At 39.1% G+C, this 26703-nt stretch overlaps 1 protein-coding gene across 3 annotated transcripts in view; it reads left to right on the top strand.

Annotated features, from left to right (window-relative positions):
• Positions 1–26703, top strand: part of LOC122798297 (beta-Ala-His dipeptidase-like) — a 1272900-nt gene that overhangs the window by 743169 nt on the left and 503028 nt on the right. For all 3 annotated transcript variants that reach the window (XM_044067120.1, XM_044067119.1, XM_044067121.1), the window contains exon 5: positions 21039–21127. In XM_044067120.1, the coding sequence (XP_043923055.1) occupies positions 21039–21127 (89 nt within the window). The remainder of the gene's footprint in view (positions 1–21038; positions 21128–26703) is intronic.

Raw genomic sequence — 26703 nt, 5'->3', positions numbered from 1 at the left:
CAAAAACAAAGTGCCCACAAATTACCACATAGGTGGTAATCCATTAAATCTGGAAGAAGTAATTAGGGACCTGGGGACCCAAGTTGATAGCAATCTCTCATTTGACAACCACGTGGCCAAAGTGGTTAGAAAAACATTTTATATAGCTCACCTAATCATGAAGGGATTCACATCTAGATCAGGGGATGTCATCGTGCATCTTTACTCATCCCTCATCAGGCCCATAATTGAGTACAATGCCCCTTTTGGGATGTACCTTACCAGACACCTGCAGCAACTGGAAAGACCCCAAAAGTACCTCACCAAGAGGATCAATGGGCTCAAACAGATGCCATATGCTGCCCAGTTAAAGAAACTCCAGCTCTACTCAGTGGCATACTGCCTGCCCAGAGGCGATCTGTGCCTAATGTATAAAGCCATGTCCAACCCAGAGTTAATGGACATGCTGCACCTCAGAAAATCCAAATCCCATCGAGCTACGCGCTCGAGAGACTTGAACCTCAGCACTGAAATAAATAGGACATGCTGGAGGGACAGATTCATAACCTAGAGGCACCCTTCACTCTGGAATAAAATTCCAGTCCAGGTTAGGCAGAGTCCCTCATTGAATCTCTTCAAGAGGAATCTTGATGAGTGGATGGGAGATTGTAGGTTTACCCCGGGTATCACTTCGGTGTCACTGTTAGACAGAGGCACAGTATACTAACCTCGAAAAAGGGCATAGCAAAATTAATTTAAAATGGGTGGCGAAAGCCAAACACACGCTGGCTAGGCTTATAAATGCCCTAGGGCAGATAGCCTAGTATGAACCTATCTACCTATGAACAATAGGCCTTTGCAAGATGTCAGTCTCAGTGTTTCATGAAAACTGTTTACTCAAATGGCCACAATTACCATCTGACTATGCTGAATTGATTATTTTTTACATCAAGACAAGAGAATAGAAAGTCAGATTTGAATAAACGAGGTAGCATGCTGTGAAGGTACAAACAATAGCACAGGTATTATAGCAATTAACACCTGGAAAAGGTGTCTGATGGGCCTGAGCAGCTTCAGAGATTTATTTCTTGGGAATCATACACAATGGAGAGAAACATGAAAGATATGGAAATACTTCTGATGCTGGTGGAGACATCAGGTCTACTACATGCAGTTGTAATAGACAAAAATGGGTCTGTGCAGAACAAAAGGTCTGCTAAAAATGCAGACAGATAAGTATGAGAATAGAGGTCAGCGAAATGGTTCCAACCAGTGTCAGAATATGGCCATGTGTAATTATTTAAAAAAAGAAAGCTCAGGATGAAAGAGACAGCATGCGGTGAGGGCAACATCAGTATCGCTAAACTATGAATGATTTGAGCTCACAGAGGGACTTGATGGGTGCGAGTCTGCCAGGATGTGCATTAGGTGGGTCTCACACACAAAAAGAAGTAGAGCTGTGTGATATGCACATATAGGAGAACCTGGTGAGTGACTGGGGATAAAGTCTGTAGTAGGATGCTGAAATACATATTCCACAGGAAAATATCTAAATACAGAGGTAGCTATACTGGTAACCTTTAAAAGGCATTGAATAATTTGGGTAAATTAACACTAGTTGAGATGACAGGGGATCTCATATCAACCATGAGATCGGACGCAAACCTACTGAAAACAGTACAGTGCCACATACCTACATTTGACTAGGTGTTCTCCAAGCATGTGTTACGCCCAGAAGGAAAATCAGTGGAACATATATTCTTGTAGACATCTGTATGGAGTCATTGGATCATCAGAAGTTAATAGGCTATTGGCCCTGAGCGCCCTACAAGCCTAGGCAAGAATTTAGCCCATTTTTTGTCAAGTCAGCACCCTGTGTCAGTTTGATTTTATGATAAGCAATGCAAAAAGATACTTTCTTATTGCGTTATTAATTGCATTTGTGTACCGGGAAAGTTCCTTAGTCCTGAAAGAGCACATTTTCATAGCAGGCCCGGGGAGAAAAGCTACAAGAACAATGATGCAGATAAAAATTAAACAATAATTGGTACAGTAGAAGAAACAGTGTTATACATAGTGATTACAGTAATTTATACAAAATGTATACATAAAAGTAGGAATGTAGTTGGTTTGAGTATAGTAATATAGACATAATAGCAGGAATTTAGTAGGTCGCCAGATTAATGCATTCATAGAGGTATAAACAGAGCTGAATTAATCAGCCTTATTGTACCATTATTGCATTGAGACAGAACAATGTCAGTGACATTGTCATAGATAGCAAATCATTTCACTTGCTCCTACTGTGATATTTTCCATAGAAGTAGAATGCATATCCGTAAATTTGGTTCTTAAAGTGACGGGTTGCCCACATGTAATGACTACCTTATAAGCAACTCACTGGAAATGTTGTAATGTCTGCAGTCTTTTAGTAAGCACCTCTCCTAGAAGGCGCAGGGATGGAATTGCAACAGGTATGCGATCACCTCAGTTATGTGGTAATAAAGATTATTGCAACTAACTACATCAGTAAACTCCCTAGGCTGGTGATAATTGCAAACCATGCTGTATGGGTGAGCACATAATTGACACAGAAGTAATGACTACAAAGAAAATATGTCCAGGGCAGTACAATTCTTTGAGGATGGAAATTGCATTGTGCTATGACTTGTAAATGACATCTGTATTAATGTACAAGTCTGAAGTTTGTGAGGCATTGGTTTTCCTATGCAAATACTGATCAATCATTAGTCAGGGTTACTAGAATCCATGAGACTCGGATGCCTGAAATATTGGCAGCGAGCAACAGCAGTCATACTGCAAATAAATCTTGGAGTTCTGTCTGTTTTCCCTGTGGTTGACAAAGATGCATGCAATCACATTTGCAGTTGACAGATCAGACTCAAAATAAATGCAGAAGTGCAGAAACACTTGTAAAAGATGACTTTCTGTAAGGCTTATTTCACCCATAACAGAGAGATAAAGGGAGACTGTTGACACGTCAGTATAGATTCTGCAAGTATAACCAACGTGTGTAAAAAAAAAAGAGATGTGGATAGGTCGGAGCCTAACAAGACAGCAGGTGCAGTAAGTGCTCCAAAGGGTAAGAGTCAGACATAAATGTGCGAGTCAGACACAAAACTGTAAAACACATGAAGACAACCACCAAGAGTGGGAATATGAGGTTAATCCTCTTTCATACTACTGTGATAAGGTAAATAATGAGGAAGAGGATGGAACTGGTTGTGAAGTGACTCAATTGTATGCCATTATCTGTTGACTTCATTGCTCAGATGATCCAGTCATGTGACAGAAAACCATACATTTTATGATGAGCAGACCACAAATATAAGGCACAAAGCTGGATATTCGTCAGTAGTCTGAACACATGGGAGGTATGGCTGGAACCAATAGTGGTGCAAAATACTGTCTGAACGATTGCTATTGGAAAGGGGTGTAGTAGCCATGACTGACTTTATAAGGTTCTTTGGATGGCGTTACACATGAAAAACACAAGACCTGTTGAGTTTGTAAATAAAGCATATTCAAACATGTCTTGCTGAAGACACCTTGTCTGCAGCCGAGTGCTAGAATGCACAAGGAAGCAGAGAGTTTAATCACATAATTTGTAAATATGCATCAGAACAGATCTGCAGAAGTCACTGTCCCCGTGGCTGCAGTGACCTTCTGGTTGCAGATCATGAAATTGAATTATTAACTATAGACAATATAAATTGAGCCCAAAGCCGTACATATAGGTTCACTTCAAGTAATTGACATGAGCCAAATAAATGCAGGTGCACAGATTCATGTGCTTTGTCAGCACAAATGCCATGAACCAGCTAGTCAACACACATAGTATAGGTGTGCATGCCCTTGCCCCATACATCAGGAATGTTTGATACTACTTTAAACCATGTAATTGTAATGTTTTCACTGATGTGGGTGGACCATAAAGGTGTCCTTCAAAGTAATACCGAAATGTGTGACTCCAGCTAACCCAGGAATCTGTGTGAGTGGAGTTCCAGGCAATTTTTCTAGTGATAAGTGACACACTGGCATAATCTGATGAACCCTCATACTCAGGAAAAACACAACCTATGCAGAAGTTTTAAATATGAAGATGGAATGATGTGTATGCAGAGATAGTTACCGTAGTTGCAGTCGGTACCAAAAATAAGAAACAGACCCACTGCAAAGAAACAGCAACACTGTTGAATCACCAACATCAATATATTTTGTATAAAATTTGGATGACAAATCTTGGCCCAAATGAATAAATCCAGTATCCAGAATGGCAATAAGTCTTTCTTCAAACAAAATTACATAATCTCTGGACAAAGACAGTCTATAAGAATCACATTGCAGCTGAAAGATGCCTAGAAGGCCAAGGGTAATTAGAAGGGTTTTATCTCCTCGGTCAGCAATGTCAAAGGTAACACACCAGGAGGTGATTACAGGTTTGTGAATGGATTGAGCAATGGTTATATGCAGAATTAAAGCTAATGGGCTTGCCATTTGTTGATGCTCAAATTACATTTCACTTCATCTACCCTCACATCTCTCAGAAATTATTCCCAACCATGAATACAAAGCTATAACTAGGGAATAAGTACACTGGGCCGTGCTCCAGGCCCTAAGACAGACAGCAGTGTAATGCAACAGTATACCTGTAACTCTGTGTAAAAGCATGAAACTGACCAATACAACCCACTCTAATGACCCTTTCCTTGTACCCCACCATCACGTTTTGTGCAGAAATAATGGCGGACTGACAAATTTAGTTGTCAGCAGTAGGGCAGGCCTTACACAGAAATGCAAAACTACTGACTCACAAGTGTAAGTAATGTGAAATGCAAAGGCATGAAAAGATTTGCCAGGGGTAACAGCTCAGTGGTGGGAATTTCAACAGCAGGTCATTATCAATCAACAGTGCAGATTTCTTCAAGATGGTCACCAAGGTATTGGATAATGGACAGTTGGATACATACTGCATACCTCAATCTGGTCACAGCATTCAACACTGTACTCCACACAAGCATTATAGACAAGCTTTGAGACATACATAACACCTCCTATGCCATCTGCCTGACAGCTAGGACAGAAGAAATCAGGATAGGGGAGTCTACATCCACAAAACAGTTGATATCTACTGTAATCCTTCTGGGACTGACGCTGTTGCAATTAATTTGTGGCATGCACTTCTCTGAAGTTGCAGTTAACTTCAAAGGCCTCTGGCTGACCAGCTTTCTCAGCTGATTTCAAGCTTGCTATAATAAAAGAATCCCTCACAGACAGAAGTATCTTTGGAGTAAGTGATACCCACACTAATATATGGGTGACACAGTCATGGAATGGAATACAATGTAAAAAAAAAATGCATAAAGCCACACTTGAGAAAGACAATCTCTCCTGAAAATGACTGGAGTGAGAAATCACACCAAGAGTAGAAGCAATGGTGAGTGATTATGTGATCACATAGGAAATAGACTTGGTCAGTGGTCATTGGGTATCTACTGCCATAGGAACATCATTGCATGTTGGGAATCCTACAGGCCAGTGTGTGGTAACAAGGTGCAGCAATGCCAGTAGTCCATTGTACTTGCCATGTTATTAGGCTAACCTGTTAGTAAAGGGATGAGTTAGATGTATAAGTGTGCAGGCATACACAACACCAGGATCCACGGCAACGATTATGCATGTAATTGACCAAAAAAATCTGATTTGGAAATCTCATTGTGGATTTGTGGGATAAAATGTGACAGAATGCAGAAGCAGAAATGAACTAAATATTGCTAATGCAGATGCTGCTACTGACAAACAAGTTTGCATTTCACTGCTTCATATACAAATCTAGAAAATGCTGCCCATGAAGTATACATGGATTATGCGGCATTACAATGAATGTTCTGATGATATTGCCTTAACAGTCCTTGAGACAGATCAGCGATGAAGTAGGGAATCGGTGGAAATGAGCAGCAGGCTCATAGTCCCTTTTCCTGCAGTCTAGGAAATGATTAAGGGGACTAGCCCACAGTTCAACTTGCTTCAAAGCACTGTCAGGCACCACAGTATATAAGTAAGAGTGGAAATTTTCTAACCATTTTTTCTTGTTACATGAAGCAATTATTTAATGCAGCAGACCTGTAGTTACCAGCATTAACTGTTAAGCAGAGTTACGGTGTTAACTAAATACTGACTGGAGATTTCTGGTAATCACTTCAAATAATAAAAAGCATATGACCGGACAAATGTCGATCTCAAATCATTTGATGAAGGCTGTAAGGAAGCTACTGGAAAATATATTAATGAAATGAAAAATATTCAGACTATATGACACTATCCAGGCCATAGAAGTGAATGTACTATATTTATTTTGCACTGCATTGAATAAAGCCAAACAATTAATTTAATTTACTTATCTATTTTACATTTTTTGCTAGGATAATCCGACTGGGACAGTGCCCATTTGTAGTGGAGGCCCAGGGAGAAAAGCTCCAGCCTAATCTTAAATACAAAATCATCACATCAAGTAATAGAAATTATAGACCAAAATAAAATAGTGTTAACACATTTACAGGATAAAAATGTAAAAACAAAAATATATACATAATATCATTAATGAAAATAGAATTGATGCAGGTTTTCTTCAATAACTATCAATGTCATACCTAAATGCGAAGTAGCACTGCACCACATATGCTTTCGTGGTTGGGGTCTGCAAACATGTTTTTAGGAAACTTGCAAATCATTTGGATGAACCTAGGACTTTCCTGTCATCAACCAAAGCTATACCCTAGGACATGACTGGGTATAGGTCAGGCCTACAGGGTCAACAGAGCAAGGCTATGACTTTCTTAAAATGCTTTACTCTATTACACATACATTCAAACTCTATGGCAGTGAGAGTGAGTAAGCCCTGCCTGCACTGCATAATAGTAAAATGGAGGTATTTGCTTGGCTGCTTGGGAGACCTGGGAGGGAGGGTGGAAGTGAGTGGTGCTTCAGTCAGCCTCTCACCACAATAAAAGCAAATGTTTACATACATGGGTTGCAGCTATAGATAAAGAGCATTAACTAGATCCAGCCAATCTGATGACAGTTACCTACTGTGATGTTTGTGTGGAAGCAGACATGACTTAGCTGTGCATTCCGTGATAACACAGGTGCTAAAGTCAGGCACAAGGCAAGTTGTCACCACACAGGCAATGAATGGATCATGAATGATTACCACCCTCTAAGAATCAAGTGCACCACCATAGGGCAATGAGAGCCAATGGCCAGCTAGCAGTGTTAAAGTTAAAAAAAAAAGCAATATAATTATATATATATATATATATATATATATATATATATATATATATATATATATATATATATATATATGAGAGAGAGAGAGAGAGAGCAATTACATATGGTTATGAATTGCAATTGTCTTCATCTTTGATGCATCTCAAAAGTAGAAGTAAATTGCTGACCCATGTTGAGTTACAGATTTTTTGGAGTTACTGACGCTCACCTCAACAGGAGACGGAATCACTACTACATAGCTAGCTCCAAGGTGCAAAGGAATGGCTCTGTCAGTGCTACTGTAATGACTTGGGCACAATCAATTGCTCTGGAGACTGGAGGAGAGAGGCAAAGATGGCTGGGATTTCACTTTTTCTGAGGAAGTACCATGTGCAGATGGCCAAAAGTGTGGTCATCAGCATAGGGCTATGAGACCATGATGAAGTTTTCATCTGTAAAGATTTCATGTATGCTATTGACTTTTTCTGAGCACTGCAACTATGTAAAAGTATATACCTGCCCAGGCTGGGCATAGTCGGGATAGTGCCACTTTGGCTACTGGACAGGAAGGGGCTGGTGGGAATAAGCAAAAATCCCTAATATCCTGCAGAATGATGGTGAAAGTGTGAAAATGTTAGTTGTACATCGTCTATGTATGTCCCCAGACACTGGTAATAAAAAGAGAATAAAAAATATATAAAATATCCACAACAAATAACATATAGTATTATGATATATAATATCTCAAAGCACAATTAACAAATCAGAAATTGCAGGATGGTTCTGTAGATAGATGTATGCATTTTTGCAGTAGTTGTAATTATGGATTCATTAAGCTGCTAAGTCGGATTCAGCAAACACTGTCACCAGCCCAAATACAACCCCGTCCTTCAAGGAGAATAGGTATAAGAAACCGTTGATTACAGAGTCCAAGTACAAGCAGCACATCAGATTAACCTTGTTTTGTTACTGTCAACTCTGTGCAGTTAGTTTCTAAGAAGTTTCTAAAAAGCCACACTCAGACTATGTGGTATTCATGCATAACAAGACTAGAGACTGAACAATTTCAGAACTGCACTTAACTGTTGTCAAGGTTATGATGTCATAACTTTTTCAAATCCCATGTCCAGATTGTGCATTTCATAGTAGAAAAGAAATATAAAAATGTGTAGCTCTGAAATAAAAAAAAATAAATTCCAAAAACAATCAGCTAAAATGCATTTTTATTAGCTGTATGTACTATGCTACCAAGTATAACTTCACTTAAAAATGTCACATGGGTTGCTGTGTTGCAATTAACGGACTAATGCCTATGGACTACTGCCACCAGAACTTTGCAAATATCAAGCAATCTAGACTGGGCAAAAACTAACAGTGTGCAAAAGCAACCTTTCAAGCAGGAGAAATGGAGCACCAGCAAAACATCAGTTTGGGGCAAGAATGTGATATTAACAGAGGGAGTGTATAAATATTTGGGAATTGATGAAGGATCAACAGTAAAACATGAAGAAATGAGAATAAAACTTAGTAAGGAATACTTTAGAAGACTTAAATTAAACCTTGAGAACAGTGTTGATATCTAAGCACAAAATCCAAGCTATAAACCAATTTGCTCTTCCTGTCCTAACTTACAATTTTGGAATAATTAACTGACCCCAAAATGTGATGGATAGGTTAGATCGGAAAACAAGAAGGAAGCTTCATGCTCAACAATGATTTATAAAAATCAGTGTGTACGAAGATTATATATTCGCCATTCCAAGGAGGGATGTGCCTCCTTGAAACTGATTACATGTACAGATCTGCAATCGTGGAACTTCACACATATGTACTGAACTCACAAGACCCAAATGTACTGAAAGTTTTGAAAGCTGAGGAGACTAAATCTAAAAATGACATCTGCTTAATTGAGCAGGAATGGAACTCAAAACAGAAGTATATAAAATCAGACAGCAACTGAATATACCCCAAAACAAAATAAAGAATATAAGGTGAAGGACCAGATGAGAAGGCAAGAAATGTGGAAAAAGCATAACTGTAGTTGCAAGTATAGAAAACTTCTGGAAGAAATTCATGTTGATCCATAATGAATGCAGGAATGGCTAAAGAGATGAGAATTTAAACCATGAGATGAAAGGTTAATATTGGCAGCCCAAGATAGTAGTCTATGAACACACTGGTTGACAAAGTTAATTGAACCTGTGGTAGAAACAAACAAATGTAGGTTTTGGAAAACTGAACAGGAAGCAGTTGCACACCTCGTGGCTGTTTGTGACATACTAATGGCACAAGGACTTTATACTGATAGGCATAACAATGTGGCAAGACTGTTGCAATGGGGATTGTGCAAGCAATATGGTGCTGAAGTGGCAGTACTTCAAAAGAGAGATGCTAGAAAAATGGATATAGTGGCCCAAGAAAAGAAAAGAAGGCAAAAGTAGCAATGATCATTAAAATCACTACACCGAGTGACTACTGTGTCTTGCGTACAAAAAGACACAAAGTCATAAAATATCAGGGTCTGCAGGCAGAAATGAGAGCAATGTGGAAGAAAGATACACAGACAGTTGCAATAGTAGCAGGAGTAGTGGGTCATAAAAATAATGTATAATTGTATATAGATAAGTCACCAATCCATGTAAGTCGGTACAAAGGGCAGAAGGAGTCATTACTGGGCACACTGTGATTGCTGCGAAGAGCACTTTGGGTTGACATCAAAGAGTGAACCAATACTAAGTTCACAATGCACATCACAACTCGTGCAAAATAAAGAAATCCACTAGACAGCTAAAAGGGGAAGAAAAGCATTTAAAAAAATGTTTAAAGGCAACTACAGTGATGCATCACAACTTATCCTTGTCTGTCAAGCAAAGGTTTATCCAGCATATCAGAAGTGCAGAAGGTTACAACTTTGTCTACTATTAAGTAGTATTTAATGCTACAGATGATGGCAAGATTTCTCTTTGATATGCACTGCATCATGATGGTTACAGTAAGGGATCGGCACCCCAGGAAGCCCATTTGCAAAAATGTACACGTCTATGCATGGAGCACTTCAGTTTCAACTCTCCTATTTCAGTTTAAAAAAGCTATGATGCAGCAAGCAGCTGCTATAGTGTAGACCGGATTCTGGTTTTAGTTAGTAAAAAAAAAGAAAAGGTTTAGCAAAAATTTACCATGCAGCAAACAACTGCTATAGTGCACAGTGGTGCTTTACAGTAAAGTAGAGCAGGAAATTTGGATCTAAGCCATTACTAAAAGTGGAATGAAGGCGCACAATAGGGAAACCTTTTGAAGTATTCCTATAACAAGCTTCACAAGTTGATCGAATAACAGGGTTTCCATTTGCATGATTTGTGTGCATAGGGCACTTCAGTTTTAGCTCTCCCACTTTATTAAAAAAAAAAAAAGGTTAAGCAAATAGCGAGGATGCAGCAAACAGCTGACAGTAGACTGGACTCTCATTTTAGTGAATAAAAAAAAAGAAAAGTTTTAGCAAAAATTTATGATGCAGCAAACAGCTGCTCTAGCGCACAGTGGTGCTTTATAGTACAGTAGAGCAAGAAATCCGTATCTAACCATTTAATAATAGGTGCACAATAGGGAAACCATTTGAAATATTCCTCTAACAAGCTTCACAAGTTGATCGAATAACAAGGTTTCCATTTGCATGATTTGTGTGCATGGAGCGCTTCAGTTTCAGCACTCCCACTTTATTTAAAAAAAAAAGGTTAAGCAAATAGCGAGGATGCAGCAAACAGCTGCTGTATCGCAGACTGCAGAACGGACATACTGTACGGGGATATACAGTATACTGGGGAGCATCGCATACCTCTTAGAGCAAGAACAGTGTATACCTGCCTGCACAGAGCACTTGTGTTTCAGCTGCGATACAAGCAGCTGCTATAGTGTAGACCAGACTCTCGTTTTAGTTAATAAAAAAAAATAAAAGTTTTAACAAAAATTTACGAAGCAGCAAACAGCTGCTGTAGTGTATACTAGAGCAAGAAATCCGTATTTAACCCATAAATAAAAAGTGCACAATAAGGAAACCTTTTTAAATATTTTCTTTTAGACTAAACAACGGACAAACTGTATGGGGATGTACAGTACACTGGGTAGCATCTCATACCTCGTAGACAAAGAACTCTGGACTAAGCCATTGCAAAAAGTGGGACGAAGGTCCAAAATACGGAAACGTTTGAAATATTTCAATTACAAACATCGAAACTTGATAGAATACCATTAGCACAATTTGTCTAAACAAGATCACATCTGAAACTAAAACATCTGTCATTATTTTTTAAATACCATCAATAATGCTTTTTTTTGCATGAAAATCATAATTTTTAAGGAACAAAAAGTATGCAATCTGGACATTTAGCGATACTCTTGTCAGTTGAAAAGTATCATCGGCACATAAAGGTTTGAACTTACCGAGGAGGTTATTCAACCTGTGTAAATATTTCATTAAATAAAGGATCGGAACCACAGCAGGTGCTCGTTTTCCCAGGGGAAGGAAAATAGTGGTGGGAAAGGTCCTATTTAAAGAGCTGAGGGTAGGGAAGGGGTGTGTATGCTAAAGTCACATTGAGGGTGGAACTATATACTAGACAGACTGAGAGCAGGACGCTCCTGGAGTAAAAAGATCGAAATTTGTAAAAACTAAAGGGAAAGGTGCAGAAAGAGTGACACAGATGCATTTTATACTAGTTAAAGTATGGATTGATGAAAAAAATTAAGTGTTCTGGGACCCGCATCTTTGACACTCTCCCTTTAAAGGGAAAATTGTTGAGCATTGCTTAACAGTGCGCAAATCTGCTTAGCTGAGCTGACTGTTGCTGAGCATTTATGTCTAAGCATTGCTTAAACCGGCTGAGCATAGCTGAGCACTTCTAGTCATTGCTCACTTTTAATTTTTAGATATATTAGAATAATGACTTCATTACTGTATGGGACACTTGTGTATACATAGGTATTTTCACATGTTATGTGCACTCACACTTCCATTTTAGACCAGCTACACTACCCTGGTTGACAAATATCACTTACTATATCATTTACAAAAAATAAAAATTAACACTGCTTTTCTATGTAAAAATAAAGTGCCTGTCTTGGTACTTGAACCATGAATGCCTGCATACAAAGCCAGGACTCTAATCACTATGTTATCCTGGCATTAGTATTTTAGTTGTATATTTTTATTTATCTCCTCTGAGGTGTTTAAGCAATGCTGGGCAGAGGGCCATAATGCGCACACCCGCTCAGCTATGCTTAAACATACCTTAGTAGGGAACATATATTTTTAATTATTTATGGCCTTGTACAGCTTTGTTACTCTAGGAGGTTAACAGGTATGTGAGGCAGGCATCTGGGAATTCTGCAGGCACCTGTACAGTTGAGGGGTATGGTTGTACAGCACTTTCAGATGGCAGACATTTGTGTTTCAGTCTTCATACCCTTCAGGAGGTCCATGCTAATATTAACCTTTTATTTTATCAGCTTTCGAGTTTGTCAATGCAATGTTTAAAACGTGTCTCTATTTTTGTGGCTTTTCCCCCCATTATTTATGGCTTTGTACTGCTTTATTGCTCTGGGAGGGTGAGATGTATGCAAGACAGGCATCTGGACATTCTGCTATGGTCGTACGGCACTTTTACAATGCAGGGGGTGTATGACAGAACCTGTCACATACACCCTGCATTGTTTCTTGCTCCCCTAGCTATTTCAGTGTCCGCAGACACTGAAATACTCATTTTAATTTTATTTCAGTATCCGTGTATACTGAAATACTGTTTGAAAGTGCCATATGGCACTTTCTGAGTGCGGGGTGTGTGTTCGATGTCTGTGCACTACTTAAACACGCCCCCTGCACTCGTTCACTGTTCGTGTCCATTTAGCCTTAACAGCAGCATGCCTTCATGAATATGCAAGGTGCGCTGCTGTTAAAGCTAAGGCTAAATGGACACGGACAATTGAATCCCAGGGATTGTTTATTAATTGCATTACAGCCAAACCCGAGCATGGAATAAAAATCTGGAAACCTTATAAGAAAGCAAGCATGAGTAAACTGGAAAGGGTACAGCAGAAATGCACCAAGAGCATCTATAGATGTAAACATTTAAGTTATTATGAAAGACTAAAATATCTAAACTTGTACAGTGTCTCTTACAGATATTTAAGAGGAGATCTTATTCAGGTTTATAGGGCATTTGGAGATAACTATCTCTGGAACTGTTTGGAGTTATCAAAAGTAGTAGCAAATCATCAAACAACCTATGTAGAAGATTCTATAGGAGTGAGAAGTGTACTACTTGGTTCTCTGAGAGTGAGCACATAGAACAGACTACCAAACTACATTAAAGTAAGCACTAGTTTAGATATTTTTTAAGAACAGCCTGGACACTTATTATGGGAAAAACTGTTTTGTTATATCGGCAGGCTAGAAAGGCACTAGTGCCCATGCTTGAAATATTTGTATGTATGTATGTATGTATGTATGTATGAAAGGTAAAGAAATGCACTCCCAAGGCAGCAATGACTCTGTGTTCTGTAGGAAGTAATACATAGTCACAGTCTAGTGGGAAACTGTGCATTGCAGATTGGTTCTGAATTGTGAATTATGAGATGCGGTGGCTATCATTATGAAGCTTTGGTGCAGCTTCATTGTGGAGTTGGTGTGATCTCTGCAGTGCTTGCTGAAATCTCTCGTCCTCATTGATAGGGCACAATTGGTGACTCCTCCATCGGGGGCCTTGTATGTAGATTAGATGACGGAAGTGCTTGCTGTACTTTTTATGTTGTTTATAAGTCAGTGGACATATAATGCCCTTATATTTACTGACACAGTGATATCTGACATAGTATGGGGAGAGGGGTTCTGGGTTTGACTTTTTTCTCTTCTCATATTCAGAGGTACTTGGTCTTTATGGGCTGCCTATGTTGACATTGACATGCGGACATTGAAGGTGACTCTGGACTGCTTGATGGGTGGAAATTACCCTCCAGAAATAGGTTTAGGCAGCCTTTTATTATGTTTCTGAGAATAGAGTACTTTGACTTTCACTGGGCAATAATTTTCTCCATCTGTTGTACTGTGTGGAGTTCCTGTAAGAGTAATGCAGTTTTACTTGTGTTCTGTCCCTCTCACTTAGAGAAGAATCGCATATGAGTACATCTCAAGAGCTTCACTCTTTTTACTATCATCCTTCCACAAAGTCTATCTCTTACACCCATATAGTACAAAAGGCCAAGCTAGTGCTTCATTGTCTACCTTAATGTTTCCAGTGTCTAGTGATGCCATCCAAGTTATTTAGCAGGCTTCTGTCTCAATCCTTTATATTCTACTAATCTGAATTAAAAGCACAGTCTTATTTTTGATGTCATGTGCCCTCCTTGAATTTTTGTTTTGTTAGCAGTGCCTCACCATCAAGAGCTTGGTATCTCTTTTCACCATTGGGTGACCAATGTTTATCTGTCTTCATTTTTTTTCCTTATCCCCAGCAGTTGTAGAACCTTGTCAGAAATTCAAGGTTTGTCAGTGTGTGACCTTCTTTTCCTAAAAACTCGGAAGGAGCTTTCTGCCATGAATATCTTGAAATCTTTTCACTATGCCTCAGACTCCTTGTCTCCAGCTTCTAAAAAAAGTCTCATTGCATACTGATTTCTAATGAGAAAGCAAGTTTAGTAACATCACACTCTAGCTTCTCTGGGTTGAAACACAAGGTGAAACACCTCAATCTTTTTACATAAATGCACAGGCAGAAAGTAGTGCTCAATGTAGTATGGACTGGTCCATAATCTAGCACTAGGTACACCCCTGAATTCTTAAGATTTTTCAACCATCTTCTTCCCAGGAGCAATGGCTGGTTAAGTGGCTTACTCAGTCAAACAGTAGACAAATGGATGATGAGAGAATCAAACTCTGGACCACAGGAAGCACCTTGTTAACAGCTCATAGCCTTTTCTTTGCGTATACTCTTTGAAATATGAAAACTGTTAAGAGTACAAACATATTTTGCATTAACTATAAGTGACGTCAGCCTGATTTTTTTAATAGACAAAGGACATTCAAATTTTACTGATCATTTAGGGGGTGACTTAATAAATGTTTAAAAATATTAAAATGAAGAAAAACTTGCTCAAGTTGGGTCTTTTCTTTACCAGTCATGAACATCTTACTAGGAATCAGAGTAGACTTTTGACTTTGTATATACTGCATATAGGTCTTAATGCAGTATTTTTCTATATTGAGTCAGCAATCTGGAATAAATTACTGTTCTTTATAAAAGCAAATACATAAAATTAAATTAAGAGCATGTTGCAATTAGTAGTAGACCTGAAATCTTGGAGGCACAGTGGCAGAATGAGTAGCATTGTTTCCAGACAAAAGATTCTCCTCTTTGATTCTCAGGTGGAAGCCTTCTCCATGGAGTCTATATGTCCTCCTTGTGTTCCTGAGGGTTTTCTAATGGTAGTCTGTTTTTTCCAAAGGAATGTGTAAGCTAACTGACAACTCTAACGTCCCCCAGATGTTAGTGATACAGAAAAAGGACCTGGTAATCTACTTTTATTCCTGGCTTGTCTCGTAAACTCTGTAGATGGAGTTGCTATCTAGGAGTCAAATGTAACTGAATGGATGGATCTGTTATTTATTTATTTTACATTTAACCAGACTGGGAAAGTGCCAATTTTCAGCGAAGGCCTGGGGAGAAACACTCCATATGCATGTCTTAGTAACATGGGAGGAAACCGGAGCACCTGGAGGAAACCCACACGAACACAGGGAGGACACGCATACTCCACACAGAAGGCACCCCAGCTGAGAATTGAACTGGAGAACCTCTTGCTGTGAGATGACAACACTACTACTGACCCACTGCTTATTTAGACCAGAACCCTGGTATGCAAGCTTGACAATAATTACATTGAAAAGATTAGTGTTTGTATGAATCTAACACTTTATCAGTGCAAATGAAAAAGAGCGTACAGATACATGACAAGTGATCCTATAAGAAAGTTTGTATTAGAGGAAGGAAAAGAATATTTTGTGGGGTGGAACTGCATAAGAAGGCTCAGTACAGCGCCCAGAAACCATTCCACAAAGTACTGAACACTGAAGCAAGGGGGAAGCTCTTGGGACAGGGGTTTGTCTAGTTCAGCATGTGGGGATGGAATAAGGAAGGGGAGAGGACTGAATTAGGGAGGTTTCATAGATCATGGGGGATGACTTACTTCATCAAGACAGAAAGAACATTTTGGGAAGACTAAGGAGGAACAGAAGAGGCAGATATCAATTTTCTGCAAAAGGTTAATAAGGGATATTTGTCAGTGGCATAACAGGTAGTACATTCACATTACATGCAGAAGGCTGTGGGTTCTATTCCCACACCATTGATTGCTGACACTGCAAAGCAGCATAAGGGGGGCCTCCTACACTCTTGAGTGTGTCATCCTTCAGATGAGAAATTAGCTGAGGACCCATCTGCTTGAGTTGTTGGTAGCTCAGGTGGATGTAAAAGATTCCACAGCACCTATTGAAAGGAGAAGCGGACGTTCCTCAGTGCCCTGGACAAATTTCTTCTAGTAGTATAAATATCACCTTGGGTCTCCCCTGAAAAGGGGCTGCTAGCCTAGTGGGACTAAACTGGTCAACAAAGGAAAAATAAATAAAGAGCTGTGGGAAACTAAGGTTGCAGGGAACAGTGAACACAGATATTTGAGATAATGAAAGAGAAATTACATTATTTTATTTTCAAAGAAAGCGGCAGATGGTAGAGAGAAGAAATAGATAGTTTTATGGCTAGTTTTTGGTGGCTTGAGGAAGGATGGAAGTGGAGGCTGGTGTGCTTTGTGGGCAGAATAAGAAGGAGCTAGGATTTCTAATCTGAGCCTTACAGGCATGCTGGGTAAACAATATATGTGTAGGAGAGACAGGAGCTAAAGTCAGAGCTGAAATAGACTTTCAGCATGTGATAAGAAATGTGTGGGGGAATAAACTTTCACAGGGATGAGATGAGCCAATAAAGTTGTTGTTTGTCTTTTCGGCTTTTCCCGGTTAGGGATCACCACAGCGGAACTCCGGTCCGCTAATGATTGGCAGTCAATTTTTATGGTGCCGAGTTGCCAGCCCGACACCCAACCTTCAGCGAAGGCACGCCCATTCACGCATGTCTTTCGGAGGCCACTCGACTGTGGGGAGGACATGCAGACTCCACAGAGAAGGCACTCCAGCCGAGAATCGAACAGGAGAACCTCTTGCTGTGATGTAACAACGTTACCGCTGTACCACCGCGGATATAGATAAGCCAATAAAGTAAGAATAATTGTTAATATTTGTCATTATAGTATTAGGAGCTCAGAGAAATTGGGAGGGGGTCTTACAGATCATGCTATGGTGGGGGCAAAGAAAAGGTGGGGGCAAGAGAAGGATAAACACAGGTGTGGAGTAAAGGTGACTAGAGTAAGAGGAAGGATAAGAATGTCAAAAGGGAGATGTTTTAATACTGCAGGTGGAGAATACTTCAGGGAGAAGAGGAGACGTTTGTGGTGGATTACATTAAAGGTAACATAAAGAAGAGCATGTACTCAAAAATGGCCAGCAAGGCAAGAAAATACAAAAGTACAGTAAATGAAAGCTGGATATGAGAAGGCTGCAACAGTGTATGATGAGACGAAATCATAAATATAGGAGAAAGTGGAGCTGTTAAAGGAGAAGCTGAAAAAGAGAGAAATACATGGGAAAATGAAGGAGATGAGAGATAGTGATGTCTGGAGGGATGAGGTGAGGGCATGAAGAAAGCTACTGTGAACAAAGCTGAAAGGGAGAATAGTAAAAAAATGAGGGTAAGAAATGTGATTTTGACAGAAGGCAAAAGGCTAGACATGAGTAAGTAAAGGGAGGATCAACTGAACAGAAATGTGAGGAGGTAGAAAACTGATGCAGTTAGTGAGTTGTTGGAGGTGAAGATTTCTTGAGATGAGGTAGAAAAACAGTCAGACACCTGAGATGGGGAATGGGATGAACAAGGGTGGTTATCTAGTAGACTTTGTGTAAACTGATAAGGGAATGGGAAGAATAGTTCACAGTGCAGATACACAGAAATTTCTGTTGGAGAGTACTCTTGCAATCATTATATGACATATTAATTATGATGTCACCCAAAGGGATAGATGAGATGGATAACTCAGAGATGTTCATGTGCACTGACATATTAATTATGGTGTCACCCAAAAGGGCAGATGAGGTGGATAACTCAGAGAACTTCAGGCACAAAACACCCATGAATGCAATTCTAAAGATCTTGATGAAAATACTAACAAATAGGTTAAACTTAGTGGAAGTATAGAAGGTGCTGGAAATATTTTAGCTTGGACTTAATGTTAAAAGAGATGTGTGCTTTATGTACATCATTTTTGTAAAAGGAGATATGTTTAACCCCTTTGTGCTAGGGCTGAGGAGAGGAATGAGACAAGCTTACCAATTGTCTAGAATGCATTTTCTTTTTTCTTTCTTTTTTAATGCATACCACATGACATTAGATGCCCCATGTGAAATTATGAGCAAAATGAAGAAGAATTTTGGAAATGGTGGACAGAGGAGGTTATTCCTGCAAGTAGCAGAAAATAAGAACTGGCGTATACTGTTTTAGATGATGATATATAAACAAATAAATAAAAGTGCATAGTTGCAATTCCTCTTTTCTGATTGGTTTGTCTGTGTATCAAATATGTATGAGCGAGAGATGATACAGCTGCTTCAATAGTTTAGCAGCAGAACAGGTGGAATGATGATTCTGAGGGTCTAAGCTTAAGCCCTATTCAAAGCACACACTTCTTTAGTGCTGTGCATGGATTTTGACCAGGTATTTGCCTCCTACAGCTTCTAAGTGACATAGCAGTTCATCTGACTTCTGGTTCAAGGGGCTTAGTGGAATCCTCTCTCTTTTCCCATGTTTGTCTGATTACTTGATTCATCCTGTTCGGAAGGAATGTGCTCCTGCATTTAGTGGTGCACGTGCTCCATAGTTAGCTTGTGTTGTGAGTGAAAAGGGGTCTGGGAACCAACTCATTTACCCTGTAGAATTACAAGCAGATAAAAGTAGATACATTTCATTAAAATCAAAAAATAAAAATGTGTAGTTGTGTGGTTGCACTTCCCCTGATCTCACTGATTTGCTTGTGTGTTTGTGTGTGTGGTCATGCACATGCACTCACGTGTGTGCATCTATGTGCATGAGTGTGTTTGCGCCTGTGTGTATCGGGAAAGATAAAACATACTTTGTCTGAACAGTGGTATGTTATGGACATGTTCCCCTTGCCCACCATACTAATCCATGGTAACCCTAACCCTGACACTGCATATTACCTTAGAAAAACCTTTTCCTTAATACTATCACTAGAGAAGACAGATTCACACTGCGCACACACACACACACACACACACACACACACACACACACACACACACACACACACACGCACACTCAACATTAAAGCTATCCCCTTACTTAACCCTTACTCTAACCCTAAAGTGCAAACTCTCTCACAAATACACTCCCACCTCTAACACCAACTCACTTACCTGTCTTGCAAATGAAGTGCTGGTAGAATGAACTGTCCTTAAAATAAATCAGTGTTATGATACTGCAGTTCTCACTGTCTGCATTCTGAAATGTCTGTAGAAGTTTAGCTAGGGTGGTTAAGGGGGCAAATCACAACAGGTGCACAGTGTTAGGGGCATAATCTGCAGTATTGCAGTTTTATTTTCATATGAACTTCCCTGTCAGGACAGAAGGGCTTGTTTCAGTGCTTCTTCTGTGGTGCAAGTTGCAGCAAGTGGCTTGATACAGATTTTGAATATAGAAAAAGACATTTTTTTGCTCCTCAACTTTTAATTGAGGGGTGGGACTTGGTGCTCCTTTGGAGAGAAGTGAGGAGTGTCCTTTTTTTTTTTTTTTGCTCATCAACAACTTGACGGTGTCAGATCAGGGAGGGGCACCTGGCACCAGCTGCAGATCTGACTGTCTGCATTATGAACGTGTGTGTGTGTGTGTGTGTGTGTGTGTGTGTGTGTGTGTGTGTATATATATATATATATATATATATATATATATATATATATATATATATATGTACACACATACACACGCACACACATACATACATATATTATCTTTGTGTGTGGGTCTACTTCATAATATCGAATTACCATTTCATAGAATCCCACATCACTGAAACGACATAGCCGAAACTGTAGAACATTAAATACCCTGAACATTGAAAACTTTCCATAGGAAAAGAACCATTGGGCCACCATGGTGAACTTTGCCCTTTCTCCACTGTAGTGCGATCTCAGAGTTGGTATATGTAGTTAGGGTTGGTGGGAAGCAGAACCACCCCCCCCATCAGTGGGTTTGATTTGCTTCATTAGTGGTTGTTTTCCCGTGGGTGGTTTTCAATGTTGCGGGTGTTCTATGTTCTGCAGTTTCGCCTATGTACTGTCGATGATGTGGGATTTCATGAAGCGGTAATTCAATACTTGAAAGTAGACCCATATATATATATATATATATATATATATATATGTATATTGTGTGTGTGTGTGTGTGTATGTGTGTCTTTCAAGTATTTCTCTGTCAGTGTACTTTTAGCATCATGTGACTAGTGTAACAACACTTTTTGATAATTATTATAAAAATAAACACTAATTTTGAACAACAGTTAAACTGTGAAATTTTTGATTATTGCATTATGCATCTTTTTACTAGGAAACTTGTATGGACGTGGAGCTACTGATAACAAAGGCCCTGTCTTAGCCTGGCTGCATGCAGTAGAAGCTTATCAAGCACTGAATCAGGTTAGTACTGCGTTTGGTCATACAAGCTGCGTAGTAATTCTGGTAAGTTAAGAGACAGATGGGCGTGCTGCTCTTCAGGAAATGTGAAATGAAGAAATGATATGTCTGTCATCTCAGATGAAAAAAAAATATGTTTTCCAAGCTGAAAATTTAGGAAGAATTGATGGGAGTAATTGTCTTGCATGTGTCACAGAGCACATCTCAATAACATTGTTTCAGCAATTTGTGCCAAATGGCATGTGTAACATTTTCAGTACCAACCATGTACTTTGCAACAGGTGAAGCAAAAATTCAGCCTTATGCAAAATGCTTGTTTGAGCTTTTTCAGTTGTTTCTGTCTTGCTATAGATTACCTATATTTCCCTGGTTATGAGCTGATTTGCTATGAGCTGCTACACCCTAAGTTGCAAGCTCCTGATTTGACCTATTCTGTTGGCTTTTATTCAACTACCATGCCATGCAAGTTCTGGGATAAGTGATTTTTACTATTTTACTCTGCATACTGTGTTAGTGCTACACTTTGTTGTGATTTTTAAGCAATCTTGCTGAAAAAATGTTTGCTAGTTTTACTCTAGTGACAGGAAAGAGAACCAACCAATTTCCAGGCCTCTGATTGCATTAGACTCTGCAAGTGTTGTGGTTATAGGCCAATGGGCTATTTTGATCTTTTTCAGCTGTCTTGTATGTTGCTATAAATTGTCCACATTTGCTCATATTTGTGCTAATTTGTTACGACCTGCAATATGCTGAGCTGTATCTTCTGATTTAGATGTATTCTTCCAGAACTGACTCTATTACCAAGCCCTACAAGATGTGCTTTTAAGTAATTTTACAAAAACATTTGTTTGTTGGTATTACTGTAGTGGGAGGAGAGGGGACCAGGCCATTTCTAGGCCTCTGACTGTTTTAGAACCATTAAGAGTGTTGCTGCTATTGACTGGTGTGCTATTTTGATCTTTTTCACCCATCTTCAGTATTGCTATAACTTGCTTGGATTTGCATGGTACTGCAAAATTTGCAGCAGAGTTGCAGTATGTACTGTACAGATGCAGGTGACTTGACTTACATCTATGATCATCCCCCCACATGCTCCAAGATATTGCATTGTTAGCTGTTACCAGTGGAAACTACAATAGCTCACAGCTACTGCCCGTAGTTGTACAATGAGCGGTGGTGATTTCTTGGATTGGAGAGTAGCTCAAAGCGCCTTTCACTGCTCATACATTCACAGTTGCTATATTAGCTAGTAAGCTCCCTTAGGTTATGCACATTGGCACCAGCCACACCCCTTTCACTGACTTACTCTTCCTTATAACAGCCTAGTCTGTGCATTTTTCTATATATCATCTCATTTGGCTGTATATTATTTACTCTGTGTTTAGTTGGTGCATCCCTCCATTAACTTATTTAGTCACATCTCTCCATAAAATAATGCATCTAGTTTGTATATTAAATATTTTAGTTACATCTCTCCAGAAATTAACTCCTCTAGTTCTGAATCATTTTTTCTATGGTCTTCAAAACTAATTCTCCACTTCACTGGATAAAAATTCAAGGTCAGCCTATCTGTTTCCCTTCTGTTACTTGTCTCTTATTGGTATACTCAGGCAGTGTAAAAACTACCGTATGCTCATAGAGGATAACTGCATATGAAAAACAAATAATTTTGTCTGTGAGATGTGCAAATGTTTAATAAATTTGGTGGATTCCTTCTTACCAAAAAGCATGCACTTAGAGTAACACACACTTTCACCATATTCCAAACAAAATTACATTTAAATCTTTTATGCTAATACTGTAAAATATCTTTACTGAATCCTCTTATAACTTGGAAAACTAAGTCTCAACCAAAATCCAACACCTCATCCCTTTCATGCACACCTACTACAATGAGGCACCAAGATCCAAATCAGTCCAAATCTTTTATGCCAAACCACTGTACTAACAAATATGTTTTAGTGATAGGTGACTCATTAGTTAGGCACTCTCCACTCACAAGGCTGAGCTGGCTTTCAAGTGTCAGGACCTCTGGTATCACAAGGTCTCCAAAGGTACTTTAACTGGGCAAATATGAATATGACATGCTGGTCCTTGTAGGAGTGAATGACCTGAGCAAAATCATAAAGGACATGCAGAGAGAGACAAATGTCAGAACTCTTCATGCATGTTACAAGTGCAGGTAAGATTCTGGTCCTAAGTGGAATCATTCATTTTCCAAGAATGATGCCTAGCCAAAAAGAAAAGATAATTGTCTTCAACAACTGGTTAAACAGTAGCTGTCACTGCAGGGTGATCCAGTATTTATCAGCTTAGGATTAGATACTTGCCAGTCCAACTTGTTTTGCAAAGGATGGCTTGCACCTCTTGTTCCAAAATTTCCTTGTACGTGCTAAGGCCTTTGCTGCTCTCATACTGATTTTTCTAGGCAGAGTTCAGGTGAAGGACATTCCAGTATAACGACATATCATACTCAAAACTGCACCACATTAAGGTGACTTTTCTCTGTGCCTGAAGTCTTAGCAAAAAAATTGTCCAGTCTTGAGGCTCTTCTGCATTTGGAATCCATTTGCATTTGTGTAATTATTGAGGATTGGTTTAAATGCTACGAGAACACTCCTCCATGCCCGTGTTTACTCATACCATGCCCTCAGGCCTGATGGCAGCTGTGGTAGTGTCTCCATATTTCTCTAGGACCATTATATCATCCAGACAGATTCTCATAGACCCACAAAATTAACTAATAAAACTCCAGAGCATCTTATACTGGAAAAACTATCAACTCATAGCCTGTTAAAGGACATGATCTATGTCTTCTGATGATTGTGCAGGATTCCTAAATGTACTCAATGAACTTCTTATTAACAAGACTTCCATTATATGTGGCGACTTTAACTATATCTCAGTAAATTGGATTATCTATACCTCCAATGTAGTGTTTGCTGAGAACTTTTTAGATTTAATAAAGAAAAATTACTTCTGCAGAGTTAACAGACCTTCTAAATGACAGAATATTCGCCATCTTTTTCTTAGAATGTAACTACTTCTGCACTACTCCCATGGTATCTCCTTCCCCAGTTAAGTTGGGCCATAGACTTGTGACATTTACTTTCAGAATCAGTAAAGCTTCTGCAGCAAATATCTCTGATTTCAAGGATTTCAGGCATAGTAATCTCATCCAATTTTATGGCAAGGTTTCAAAATTCACTTACGCAACATCATTTCCAACATTGATAGATCAGGTTGCTTCAGTAATGAGTTCCACTGTGATTTAGATAAATGGATAGAGTAATTTGTCTCAGATCACAATATTATGGGAAATTCAAAAACAAACCAACATGTTGGTCCAGCAACATAAATACAGCAAAAGGGAAAAAAAAAACACTTACAGTATACAGCAGGTCCAAAACCCCTAATTTGAATAATAATATAAAAAATGTAATTAGAAATGTGAAAAATACTGTTAAGTCTAATAAAGCAACCCATGGACATAGATTATTATATGAAACCAAGGACAACAGTAAGACATTTTATAGCTATTTTAAGAAACTAAATACCAATACTCTACATTGCTCTGAACTCATTCAGAATACCTCCCATATTGACCCAATAGATATGGCCAGTATACTAGTTAACAACTTCAGTGCTAGCATTACTCCCATAGCTTTTAACCAAAGTCCACAAATTCTTGAATCCCTTACATCCCTATTATTGCAAAGGTACATATACTGAAAATGCCATCTAAGACCAAAAATACTTCTTCCGTGGGACCTGGCAGTATACCTGGATGTTTAATAAACATTGCTAAATATGACCATGCAAGACCACTCCACAAACTGTTTAACCTAAGTTTAGCTGCAAGTTTCATCCCTGATGTTTGGCACACCACAGTGATATATGCCTTTATATATCTGTAAAGCCAAAGAATGTATTGTAACTGACCACATAAACTATGATAACAAAAAATCTGATTAAGCTTAATCGCTTAATCTGCAGCAATTTGGCTTGGTCAAGGGAAGATCTTACCAAATGACTCTGGTTAACACCAGGACCTCTGCCTAATCAAGTCTGCAGGTGAATGCAAACTTTGGGTTTTTATTAAGGTTTTCTGTTACCCAAGCCCTTTCGCAAGAACGTATACTCATAAATACTTACTATACTGAAAACAGGCTAAAATTACATGCAAAAAATACAGTATCATAACATGTAGTAGACACCCTCCCCTCAGCAAAAAGTATTAACAATATCCCAATGCAAAATGAAAATGTTGCTATAAACCTTGGAACTTGGGTTGATAATCCCTTCTCTTTTAATTATCATGTGACTGCAGTAGTCAGAAAATCCTTGTACTTGGTGCAGTTGATTGCCAAGGGAATGTCATCCAAATCTAAAGAGGCCATTGTTCCTCTATATTCAGCATCAATTAGGCCAATTAGTGAGTACACTGCCAACTTTAGGATTTGCCTCACTAAAACTATTAAACAACTAGAAAGACCCCCAGAGGTTCGTAACTAAGAAGATCATAGGTTTAAAGACCCTGTGTTACCAAGAGAAGCTGGAAGCACTGTCCTTATATTCAGTATGCTATAGACTCTTTAGGAGAGATGTATACTTTGCCTTCCATGCCATTAGAGACCTAGTTGTCCCGTATCTCTGATATTTCCACAAATTTAATAGCACCACAAATACTAGAATCGAAGACCTCAGTCTTCATCAGCAGAAAAGTAAAACACGATGGAGAGACAGATTCATTATGCAGCACCTCCCAACCTCTGAAACAGACTGCCCCGGCAGGTTAAGCAGTGTGATACCCTATCATCCTTCAAGTGGAACTTAGATGATTGGATGGGTGCACACAAATTTACCCCGAGACTGACTAACCTAGCTCTCCTGGAGAAAAGGGTACAGAGAGTTGCTTCTAGCAAGACATAAATGGTCACAAAATCAAATTGCTTTGAAATTCCTATGATTTCTATGAAAGGACAAACAGTGATAAATAGACAGGGGCTGCAGATGGAACAACTAGCCATATTAGTAAACATATAAGGGAAGGTACAGCACTCTGCACTTCTGTAGGCTGAGAATGATAATAAAGTCAGTAGAAAGCCAAACATTACAGCAGAGAAGTAAACATGTTCATCATCAGCATGGAGAAAGAGGCAGGCCTACTGCCAGGAAAGGTGGTAGCAAGCCTATAGACCAGAAGGATTAGGTGCATTAATATATTATCAGAACTGCAGCACCTGTCTATGAAATGGGAAAGATAGCTCCAAAGACATTGCAATGATGAAATAACAGACTACGGTGATAAACCTAGAGCATGACGGCAGCAGCCTGCCAGGGAAGTCCAACTGCACATCAGCAAATTACATTTACTGAAAAGGAAGCAGAGGATTTCCATGAGCAGAAGGAATAACCATCTATCCACTGCAACATCAGGCAGCTGCAGGAGATAACTACAGGGCCAGTGCAAATATGATCTTATGTGACTAATGGGTGCAGGACATGTAATATGCCTGTAAGTAGACAAGGAACAAACTTGAAATACATTATGAGCTACTGTGTGGCTAATTGATAGC

The sequence above is a fragment of the Protopterus annectens genome, chromosome 3.part1 (assembly GCF_019279795.1).
Source record: "Protopterus annectens isolate FY-2018-M chromosome 3.part1, PAN1.0, whole genome shotgun sequence".
Lineage (NCBI taxonomy): Eukaryota > Metazoa > Chordata > Ceratodontiformes > Protopteridae > Protopterus > Protopterus annectens.
The sequence above is the reverse complement of the archived record's forward strand: the minus strand, read 5'-3'. Positions and strand labels throughout refer to the sequence as shown.